This window comes from Zingiber officinale, chromosome 1B (genome assembly GCF_018446385.1).
Source record: "Zingiber officinale cultivar Zhangliang chromosome 1B, Zo_v1.1, whole genome shotgun sequence".
Lineage (NCBI taxonomy): Eukaryota > Viridiplantae > Streptophyta > Magnoliopsida > Zingiberales > Zingiberaceae > Zingiber > Zingiber officinale.
This window is the reverse complement of record NC_055986.1, coordinates 109,411,571-109,424,005: the sequence shown is the minus strand read 5'-3', so window position 1 is coordinate 109,424,005 and position 12,435 is coordinate 109,411,571. Positions and strand designations below refer to the sequence as shown.

Below are 12,435 nucleotides of genomic sequence, written 5' to 3'. Positions count from 1 at the left end.
CCAACTGCTACCTAACTAATCATAAAATCAGTATAAGAGTATTACGAATAGTATATTTTAATTGGAAAGAAAATGCCCATAATTGTCAAGTGGTAGATACCCTTTTGATTTTGCCCAAAAAATATCACAAATAATTTAGTTTTGTCAGAAACTACATGATCATATAACAATTATCTATTTTTATATAGAAATTAGGAGTGCTTAGGAGTTCATATAATTAATCCCTTGTCTTATTCTGATAAAGTTATCACCCTCTAGCCGACACCCTATGGGCACTAGAATAACAGGTACTAGAACTGAGCACTGAGCATCATTTAAAGGTTAAACCGGAAAAGATTGTTCATCTTCCACAGAGAACATTGGTACATAGAATACACGCCAGTAATAGAACCATGGCTGCAATTTCTTGTTTGCCTCAGTTCAAAATGTCGGTATTGATACAATGCAAAAACACACACATACATATGTAAATGCAGTTTCCTACAATGATACAACATGAGTATATAGAATGAAAGAAATGAACATATGTTGAATGATGGGGAAACTCGTAGATTGGCAGTGCCTTTATCTTCCCATTCAGGTGACTCTATGGGGGTAATGCAGCCCAAATTTGATCGAAAATTGGAGATCGACTAGAAGAAGAATACAGCTACCACGATGAAGGCTAGAATTGTACAGACCAATGCCTGCAGAAACCAAAAGGTTGGCATTACTTTTCATCAGCAATTATCACATAAAGATTTGGATGCAAAAACATAACGGTAATATGCAACTGTTATCAGCTTATAAAATAAAAAACTCTCAAAATTGAGGTATGTCCACATGAATCTTCAAGAGTATATGGTAAGAAATTTGTTAAAACTTGTCCATGTAACATGATCCTTGAGGTTTAAGTAATTTCTTTATATTCTGCAAGTAAATTAATTTCTTTAGGCAAAAGGTAATTCATTCGCCCCCGTCAACCTGTCCTTAGGTTAATACGGAGGAGGTAAATCACGGATGACTACTAGCTATTACTGCAATGGCTAAGGCATGGGAGAAGATATACTCGAACATGCTGAATTTCGACCCCATGATCTAATGTGGCAAGTGGCAACATGCCTTAATCACCGTACCGCCCCGAGGGGACAAAGTAATTTCTTTACAAATGCTGGAGCAAGTGGTCAGATTGTGTTTATAGTAAAGAGTATCTAAAATTTTATAAAGGATTCTACAGAGTCAAAGAAACAAAGAAAGGGAAAGGCAAAGGCGACTGACAGCTATTGCACAAGCAGCTAGCCCACTTCGCTCACGTGGATCCTTGTCGTAGTATTTGCACAGATAGAAAATTGCAGCACAGTACCATATCAATGGGCACAAAAATCCCAAAAGCAAACTGCGAAAGATGGGAAGATAGGTCAAAATATGAACACAGCAGAGTATAAGAGACTTAGGAAGAAGTATACTAACCAGGACCACCCTATACCACAGCCAAAGCATGGAAGACGCTTGTCAAACTTTGTCAGTCGAGGATCTTCATCTCTTAACAAAATATAGTTTCCACCATGGTTCCTATAATCATGAGATCTCCCTGTAATCAGACATGAGAATTTATCAATGGTAAATTGTTTGAAAAAATATATATTCTGAATCTTTAGAATAATAACACAATTGCCTTATCTTACAAGGTTCACAAATTTACAACTAGAAAGTTAACACCCCATTTAGAAATCATGATATGATAGTTCATAGAATGCTTATTTCACATAAATTAAGTTTTTCATTTTTGGAAACAAATAGAAAGGCTTGATGTCCAAGCCATTTCTTATCTAACCATTCAGAATAGGCTTCCAAAAAAAACTATCAAGTGATGAATGCAGGCAATTGGAACAGCAAGAGACTTGTTAAACATATAAGATTTCACATTGGTGAACTTAGCACATCAATTATCAGTGATCTAAACTCAGCATCAGATGCAAAGTTCATCCTTGTATCAAATGTGTGTGTATTGGGTTTATGAGAACACTTTGGTTAATTTGGCACGTCAACTATCATTAGTCTACACTGAACTTGTAAAGTTCAAGCAAAAGCTACAATGCTGCAATACATTTCTCTGAATATAACAGCCACCCTTATTCTTACCAAATAGGAGAATTTCAACTTTTGAACCAATCAATTTTCACAATATACCAGCAATAATACTACTATTAGTGTCGCATAGAGTTCAGATCCACATAAACGACAGCCTAGTTCACGAAACTCCCACCAATTCGGGATCCTAAACAAGGATCGAGGCACATTGGCTATTGTCCATAGTTTTATCCTGTATTGCAAGGCTATTTCCACGACTCAACCCCGTTACCACAAGGTCACGCGACAATAATTTTACCGTTGTGCTAAGGCTCCCCTTCTTCATATCCACATAGCCAATCCAAAATATTAGGCAGTTGGATGATAATGATGATGATAAGTTTAATTCTATTAAGAAAAATAGTGGCATTATATAACATGGTGTCAGTTATTTAGAGTTTTGCACTAGAGAACAAGAAAATATTAACCATGAGGAAATGCTCAGAGATAAAACTGAAGGAAGATACTACCTTGCTCCATGATTGCACAAAGTTCTGATGTCAGTTATAATCAGCCTCTTTATTGACTGTTTTAAGCTACCTGCTTCATATATGTTAAGACTGGCATTTAGATGAGTTAAGAGGATTGCATAGAAGATAACAATGTATGGTAAAGATTGTATTTCAAATAACTTTTCTAGCATACAACCACAACCAAGTCTTAATCTACTAGGTGGAGTAAGCTATATGGATCCTTCTACGTCATTAGACTCTATCCCCTATTATATCGTCATCTATATTTAAATAAATATTATCTTGTTTTATATTTTCTAACAAAGTCTTCTTTGATTTTCCTCTTCCTTGTTTAATGTGCGTATTTGTTAATTAAAACATTTATTGGTCGTTCGTACTATCTAGCATAACTTCTCTAGTATAATTTTGAATTTCATTTCTAGCATTTTCAATTAATTCAAACCATCAAAGATATAAATTGTAAATATACAACAGTAGAGTAATGTAAACACTTCTGAAAATTTAAAAGGCAACTACTGGGACTGTTATAAAACCACAATCAATAGATGTTATTATACAAAATTGGAGTCTCTTCGGAGACATCCGATATTATACAAAACTGGTCATATTTACAGCATAACCCAGATCCAACAAGGAATTTTCTCCTTACATTCTGTGTAATCTAAGGAGGGGAAGCTAAAGGGAAGTAGGAGTAAAGAACAGGATGGAGGGAAAGGAGAGGATCTACTGTTATCTACTTGTTTGATGGAAGAGAAGGGATTGAGCGCCAATAGGCAATTTTAACCATCAATCACGCCTTCTCTGCAGATTGCATGTCCCTACACCCACACCTGCTAATCTTTGACCATTATTGAGCCTCCATCATCTTCAACCCCTACTAAGACTCTACCATTGGCAGTCCCCACCAAGCCTACTTGTCGCCACTCGTGCTGAGTCTTCACTTTGCCAACCCCCATTAATACATCTTCTTTGCCAACTTTGTCTACTCAACCTCATCTACTTGATCTCACCAACCCACATCAAGCTGGAGTTCATCTACTTGACCTCGTCACGAGGGATTCTTTTTCCTTTCACCCACCATCCCCCATGATGATTTTGAGAAAAAAGATGATTTTCTTTATTAAAGAGTAGGTATATTTATACATAAACTACAATCTATCTTAGGAAACTATAATTAGACTAATTAATAAATTTATCTAATTCACCTATATATATAGATAATATGGTAACAAATAGTATATACAAATATGGTAACTATTATATATAATACTCCCCTTCAAGTTGGAGTATAGATATTAATCATACCCAACTTATTACAAAGATAATCAACTCGAACCCCACTTAAAGCTTTTATGAATAAGTCCCCGAATTGTTCTTCAGTCTTCACATATCCTGTAGAGATCAAATTTTGTTAAATTTTCTCACAAATAAATTGACAATCAATTTCAATGTGCTTAGTTCGCTCATAAAACACAAGATTCGATGCAATATGAAGAGCAGCTTGGTTATCACAACACAATTTTACTGATACTGAAATATCTATATTATCTCACACACAGACTATGTCATAGCCCTGTATTCTGACTCTGTACTAGATTGTTATACAATATTTTGCTTCTTACTCTTCAATGAGACTAAATTTCCTCTAACAAAGATACAATAACCAGAAGGAGATCTTCTATCCATTTTGGAACATGCGCAATCTGCATATGAAAAACATTCAATATGAGTGTATCCATGATTTTTATATACGATACCTCATCCGGATGCTCCCTTCAAGTAACACAAAATTTATTCTAACGCTGCCCAATGATGAATGGTTGGAGATGACATAAACTGACTGACAACACTCAGAATATGCAATATCCAAACGAGTTACGGTAAGGTAATTCAACTTCCCAACCAACCTTCGATATCTTTCAAGATGTTCAAATAGTTCCCCTTCTCTTATGAGATGCATATTCTGCGTCATTGGAGCACTACAAGGCTTTGCCCCCAATTTTCATGTCCCGATTAATAAGTCAAGAACATAATTTCTCTAAGATAGGAATATACCTTTTTTACTCCTCATAATCTCAACACCTAAGAAATACTTCATCACCAAGTCTTTCGTATGAAATTTAGTATGAATGAAAGATTTAAGATATGAGATTCTTGTAGTATCACTTCCAGTGATAACGATATCTTCCACATACACAACTAATAGAATGATATAAGCTACTGACTGTTTATAGAACACAGAATGGCCAGACGTGCTCTTCATCATACCAAATTTTTCAACAACCTAACTAAATTTTTCAAACCAAGCACGAGGACTTTGTTTTAAACCATACAAAGCTTTCCAAAGACGACAAGCTTTCCCTAACTCTCCTAGAGCAACAAACCTAGGAGGTTGCTCCATATACACCTCCTCTTGAAGATCACTATAAAGAAAAGCATTCTTGATATCAAGTTAATGTAAAAGCTAATTATGAGTAGCAGCCATTGAAATAAGCAATCGAACAGATGTCAACTTTGTGACAGGAGAAAAAGTGTCAGAATAATTCACACCATAGGTTTAAGCATAGCCTTTAGCAACAAGATGTGCTTTTAATCTGGCAACCGATCCATCTGGATTCACCTTAACTACAAATACTCATTTGCATACAATAGTCCATTTCCCATAAGGTAGATCAGTCAAGTCCCAAGTGTCATTGTCATCCAAAGCATTCATCTCCTATATTATTGCATCTTTCCAACCAGGATAAGATATAGCATTACGGGCAATTTTAGGAATAGAGATAGAGTCAAGTGAAGCAATAAAAGAACACGAGGAAGATGACAAGTTGTTATAAAAAACAAAAGAAGAAGTAGGATAAGTACACTGGCGTTTACCTTTACGTAACGCAATAGGAAGATCATTGCTCGGGACTTGATCTGATGACGATGTAGTAGGTGTAGGACATGAATCAAGAGGTTGATGTCTAGAGTAAACTTAAATAATAGGAGGCTTGACAAGAGTCGATTCTGGGACGAGTGTAGAGGATGTGATAGAATACATCAACAAATCATCATCCTCCCTCTGACAAGTCGAAATAGGTGAGGATAGAAACTAAGGTGTATCTCCCATAAAAGTAACATCAATTGAGACAAGATATTTGTTAATACTGGAACAATAACACCTATAACCTTACTAAAGACAAGAATAACCAAGAAAGATATACTTTAAAGACTTAGGATCTAATTTAGTGATATGCGGATGAACATCTCAAACAAAACAAGTGCTACCACCTACCAAATATCCTAGGTTTAACAGGAAACAACAGCTTACAGGGAAAAAAGATTTTGTAAAGAATCTCACCATAAAGAACAAAGGATGACATGCGATTAATGAGAAAACATTGTTGTAGAAATTACATCTCTCCCTTTGCTCAAAAAGCTTTGTCCACAATATGGTAAGGTGGCTTCATTAGATTGTGAGTAATATCAGTTTGCAAAATATCACCGTCTTACTTCGAGTCCTAGAATAAATAAACGTGCTACTATTCCTTTTGAATTAGTTCATTCTAATATTTGAGGTCCTTGTCCTATTTTGTCTAAACCTGATTTTAGGTATTTTGTAACTTTTGTGGATGATTATTCTCGTGTAACTTGGTTATATTTAATGGAAAATCGTTCTGAGTTATTTTCTTTGTTTTGTGTCTTCTGTGTTGAGATTAAAATCAAGTTCAATACGTCCATCCGTACTTTACGAAGTGATAATGCCAAGGAATATACATCCGGTTCATTCCAATCTCATATGAGTTAAAATGACATGCTTGATGAAACCTCTTATATTGATACTCCATCACAAAATGGTTTGGCTGAACGTAAGAATAGACATCTTCTTGAAACTACACTGATGATTTTGAGAAAAAAGAATATCTTCTTTATTGAAGAGCAGATATATTTATATACAAACTACAATCTATCTTAGGAAACTATAATTAGACTAATTGATAAATTTGCCTAATTCACCTATATATATTACCTAATATATATAGATAATATGGTAACAAATAGTATATACAAATATGGTAACTATTATATATAATACTTCCCCTCAAGTTGGAGCATAGATATTAATCATACTCAACTTGTTACAAAGATAATCAACCCGAACTCCACTTAGAACTTTTGTGAATATGTCCCCGTGTTGTTCTTCAATCTTCACATATATTGTAAAAATCAAGTTTTGTTGAATTTTCTCACGAACAAAGTGACAATCAATTTCAATGTGCTTAACTCGCTCATGAAACACAGGATTCGATACAATATGAAAAGCAACTTAGTTATCACACCACAATTTTACTAGTACTGAAATTTTAAGTCCTACTTTAATCAAGAGTTGATATATCCACATTATCTCACAAAGAGACTGTGTCATAGCCCTGTATTCTGACTTTGCACTTGATCATGACACAACATTTTGCTTCTTACTCTTCCATGAAATTAAATTTCCTCCAACAAAGATACAATAACCTGAAGTAGATCTTCTATCCATTTTGGAATATGCCCAATCTGCATCCAAAAAACATTCAATATAAGTGTGCCCATGATTTTTATATACGATACCTCGTCTGGGTGTTGCATTCAAGTAACACAAAATTTATTCTAATGCTGCCCAACGATGAATGGTTGGAGATGATATACAATACTAACTGATTATGCAATATCCGAACGAGTTATGATAAGGTAATTCAATTTCCCAAATAATCTTCGATATCTTTCAAGATGTTCAAATAGTTCCCCTTCTCTTGTGAAATGAATGTTCCGAGTCATTGGAGCACTACAAGGCTTTGCCCCCAATTTTCTTATCTCAGTTAATAAGTCGAGAGCATATTTTCTCTAAGATAGGTATATACCTTTTTTACCCCTCATAATCTCAACACCTAAGAAATACTTCAGCACCAAGTCTTTCGTATGAAATTGAGTATGAATGAAAGATTTAATATATGAAACTCCCGTAGTTTCACTTCGAATGATAACAACATCATCCACATACACAACTAATAGAATGATACCAGCTATTGACTACTTATAGAACACAGAATGGTCAAACTTGCTCTTCATCATACCAAATTTTTCAACAACCTGACTAAAATTTTCAAACCAAGCACGAGGACTTTGTTTTAAACCATACAAACCTGCAAATACTCATTTGTATCCAATAGCTCGTTTCCCAGAAAGTAGATCAACCAAGTCTTCATCCAAATCATTCATCTCCTCTATCATTGCATCCTTCCAACCAAGATGAGATGTAGCATTACGGACAGTTTTAGGATTAGAGATAGAGTCAAGTGAAGCAATAAAAGAATATGAGGAAGACGACAAGCCGTTATAAGAAACAAAAGAAGAAGTAGGATAAGTGCACTTAAGTAATGCAATAGAAAAATCATTGCTCGGGACTTGATCTGATGACGAAGTACTAGATGTTATTGTCCCCGTATTAACAAATATCTTATCTCAATTAATGTTACTTTCATAGAAGATACACCTTATTTTCATGGAAGATACACCTTACTTTCATCTCCTCAATTGTGAATGTCATAAAATAATTGATCAGAGGTTGATCTTGTTTTTCCGTACGGTAAAATGTTTTGCAAACCTCATACATGCGAGGGTGATTCCCTTTTCCAGAGTATAGAAATTCTAAGTAATTTATTAGTTCTTTAACAAATTGGCAGTGATTAATTCTGAACATAAAGGAACAAGCGAGCATCCTCTCTAAACCATGTCTGCTTCGAATCATCTTGAGGGTCATCAGTCAAATGACCATCTTTGTCAATACTTCGCAAATAAAGACGAATAGTCTTACTCCAATTCAAATAGTTTGAACCATTTAACTTATAGTCTGTGATTTTAGACATCACAAGCACAACATCCGTCACGATAAAAGGCTTATTTTTAGCCATAAGATTTTATCCCAAAATTTGTGAAATAAAAGTCAAAGGAGCTAAGGCTGAAGGAAGACCAATTTCTTTGTTTTGTACAAAAAGAAGACCAAGATGTGGCTACGGCTGCACAAAGGTGTAGTACTAGCTAACGAAGCAAAGAAGCGACGCAGACGAGCCAAAGCTAAAGTTGGGAGTTGAAGCTAAAGGTTTGCTCCAAGTTGCTGGTTTGGAGGCTCCAAGTTGCTGATTGGTTATTGTTTGATTCAACGAACAGCTCCTAATGTTGCTGCTATAGCCCAACGTGAACAACAACAAAGATGAACTGAAACTAAAGTTGGGAGTCAAAGCACCCAATCCAAGACCAAAACTAGGGCAAGAGAAGCAGAAGGATGTTATGCTCACTCTGTTCACGAATCCTAATCCATAGCATTGACAGTTCGATCTATGTGTAGATCACGATCCGAGGGAAGTAATGAAGAGGCTGACATGTCAGATCGCAAGGGTGGAAGATGCGTCACACTACTCTGCGCTTAGGAAGGCGCCTTTGGAGCCGCACCAGCGGATGCTGGGGAGGAACATGCAGTGTGCGTCGGTGAGGAAATGTGAGGATGTGCGACATCACGCGCGGGCTGTAAGAGGAAGGCAATGGAACAAACTCGCGTCTGAGAATACGCGAGTGCGAAGTCGACTGGAAGGAGAGGCGACGGAGAGAACATGAATAGGTGAGAGGTGGAAGGAGGCGGTCGGCTGCAGAAAACTAGGGATGACAGAGGAGAACGTTGTGCACAAACAACGTCCAGAGAGCAGCGATAAAAAGAATAGCAAATACCCTAAATTTTAAATCTCTAACCTTGCTCTGATACCATGATGATTTTGAGAAAAAAGTAGATATTCTTTATTGAAGAGTAGGTATATTTATAATTAGGCTAACTGATAAATTTGCCTAATTCACCTATATATATATATATATATATATGGTAATTAATAGTATATACAAATATGGTAACTATTATATATAATACCCCATATCTATTATATCTTTAGCAAAATGATTTGCACATTTCCAGTTCCACAAAGTCCTTTGTGGTTCCCTTTCATCACTAATGGTGATGCCACCCCTTGCGCAAAGTTGTTTTCCCTCTACAAGAATAAAGTAAAGTAGCCCTACAAGTTGAGATCCTCAAATTTCTGTCCATTACCACTATTAATGCCTTGAAAGGTAGTATTTACTTTTGTGCCTTAGAAGACCATGAGTTCCCAATCCAAGTCAAATCGACCCAATCTTCATTCACAGCAGAGCCTAATGCTGAGCTGAAGTTTAAGGGCCCTTCATCAATTTTATCTGATCTTTATGGGACCCAGTTTGCATGTATGTTCTAGATTCTTTGCTCTACAAAAGAAGGGATAAATCATCACCTATTATCTCTCTTCACAGGCAAATTCATCATCTAAAAGCAAGTTAATATCACTCTTCTAATTTTATATGAGTTACAACATCCTCGCACGATGCAGATGCCTAATCAATAGTGTCTTCCTTGAGGTAGTTAAATTTCTCTCTTCCCTAATTTCTTTGGATTTTTTGCTTGATCTACTATCTGTGAAATGAATGTTTTTGTGGGCCACCTCCACCACCAAGATTACACTTTTATTATCTATTTATGTGGATTCTGTGTTTGAACATTGTTTTGATGTGTAATGATATTTTTCTGTTTTTAATCTCCATTGCATTTTCTTGTGAAGGTATGTGTGATCTAGCAGCTCAATAAGTGATTTCCTTTGTAAGTAATCAATTTGATGGAGAGGTGCGGTTTAGTTCTAGATTGTATATTCTTGCCAATGTGTGTGATCCCTTGACCACCGAACAAAAAAGAGACTCTCTATGAAGTAAGCTCGAGATCTTTGATCGCAAACAGGAAGTGCATTGGCTCCTTGCTACTATTAAGCAGCTCGGAGGGACCAAAAGTGCTAGCTACTATTTCTAGACGCACTCACTAAACCATTATTGCTGTTAAACAGTGAGATAATTAATTTCCAACAACAAATCAACTAGCAGGTAAAGGGGGGAGGGGCGAACCCTAGAGGCTACAACAAATTCATACCTTGAGCAGCAGAGAAAGGCAAGAAGAACAGCAAATATCGAGAATCTAAACAGCATATGAGAACCAGAAGAAGACCAAGGTTGTCGTAGCGGCGGCAGAAGAGGGCGACGCTGGCTACGGCAGGCGGATAGGCAGACGCTCCATGTAGTGGCAAAAGAGAGGTCGAGGTCGGAGGCAGGGCGGCGTCGAGAGAGGTCAGTGCGATGTCGGGAAGAGGAAGTCGCGATGCCGTAGGCTACGATTTCGGTCGGCGCGGAGCGGTCGGAGAAATCCGACGCCGATGTGGAATTGGATTTAAGGGGAAAATAAAATAGAGGGCTTAAATAGTTTGTTAACGTGCATACTCCTTTAGCAGTTTAGCCCTCCTAATTTGGCGGACTTAAAATAAAAAATGAATTGAAAACAAAACAGTTTGTTACCGAAAGGAGCGGTTATGTTTCTTATTTATCAAAAAAAAAAACATCCTAATTTTAAAATTAAGAAAAAATATCAAAAATAGTGTTATTCTCTTCCTACTCCTCCTACCAACCTCTTAAATCTCATGCTATTTTTCAATACATGGGTCATGGTTGTTGGACCCCGTAGTTGTTTTGATGTGATCAATCAAATTTAGGTTATGTCCTGTTTGTCTGATCCCTGTGTCTAAGTGTGCAGGAACTTAGGAGCGCAGGAAGTCGAGCGGAAGACGCAGCTAACGAAAAGGACGGCACGGGAAGGGAGTCGACGGGCTCGGTGCGTCCGAAAGACGAGAGAGCTGCGGAAGAGTATACCGGTGGGCGTGAAGAACGTGTGTGGCGTTCGATGGACGTAAAGTCAGGACGGAACACTGCTCGAGGAGAAGACCGGAAACTGGGTTCGGGTGAGCCTAATTCCAGATGGCCGAAATCACCCAAGCAAGCCGAACCAGAGTAAGTCAGCCGGGATGTTGACTTGACAAGTGTTCGGTCGACCGAACCCTCTGATCAGTCGACCGAACCCCTTTTCATCAACAGCCAGCCGTTGGAGACACATCAGCAGTCACGTCAGCAACCAATGGCTGATCGGTCGACCGAACCCTCTGATCGGTCGACCGAACCTGAGATAAACCAGAAGACTTAGTTGAACGTACTGATCGGGCCAGCTCAGAGAGACTGTTGGCTGATCGGTCGACCGAACCCAAGCTCGATCCAGAGAGACTACACCTGGACGGAAGGCTGGGCAGGTACAGCAGGTTCGATCGACCAAACTTGGGGATCGGTCGACCGATCCCTCTCGAGTCAAAACCTGATCCCGAAAATCAGGTTATCTGATAAGTCTTGGAACCCCTATATAAAGGGGTCTCGAATAGTTGCTCAGAAGTACGACGAAAGTATCAACTCTGTAATTCCTTTTCAAGCAACCTCTGTGCTCTTAAAGTGTATAAGACTTCTCCGCCTTCAAAGAAGGAGACTCTTGTAACGACCCACCTTCCTTACTACTCTCTAAGGTGACCGTTACTTAACTATTAACTCTACTTACTAGTGTTACTTATGCTAATATTAGCAATACTCAACTTTGTCACGCCCCCAGAAAAGTTCCTACCGAAAAATTTCGGTAGCATCTCCTCTGTACCGGTGATTATATGGAGCATACATACACAAAAGAAATAACATCACCACACAATTTAATAAAATCAGATCATGCAAGTAATGAATAGCGGAAACATAATGAAATACAACTTCTAACTCCAAAATTTTCTTATCAACCTAAATAAAGAATTAATCTAAACAAATTCTTAAACTAAGTCCCAAGACTTCTATAGTCCAGGCATCACACATCCATCCGCACCTCCTTGTCGCCTTCCTTGACTATAACTTTTTC

The 12,435-nt window shown here is 37.4% G+C and overlaps 1 protein-coding gene across 4 annotated transcripts; it reads right to left on the bottom strand.

Annotated features, from left to right (window-relative positions):
- Positions 1-382: 382 nt before the first annotated feature.
- Positions 383-10,886, bottom strand: LOC121971632 (60S ribosomal protein L18a-like protein). Of its 4 annotated transcripts, none has more exons than XM_042523005.1 (5): positions 10,597-10,886; positions 2,580-2,652; positions 1,450-1,570; positions 1,258-1,375; positions 383-686 (listed from the first exon to the last, which is right to left on the bottom strand). In XM_042523005.1, exons 2-5 carry the CDS (start codon positions 2,587-2,589, stop codon positions 633-635), a joined length of 303 nt encoding a protein of 100 aa, XP_042378939.1. In that variant the 5' UTR covers positions 2,590-2,652; positions 10,597-10,886; the 3' UTR covers positions 383-632. The 4 variants fall into 4 exon arrangements, with proteins under 4 accessions (XP_042378939.1, XP_042378925.1, XP_042378947.1 ...); XM_042522991.1 differs by having other exon boundaries at positions 2,580-2,649; XM_042523013.1 differs by having other exon boundaries at positions 2,580-2,649; positions 10,672-10,886.
- Positions 10,887-12,435: the final 1,549 nt, after the last annotated feature.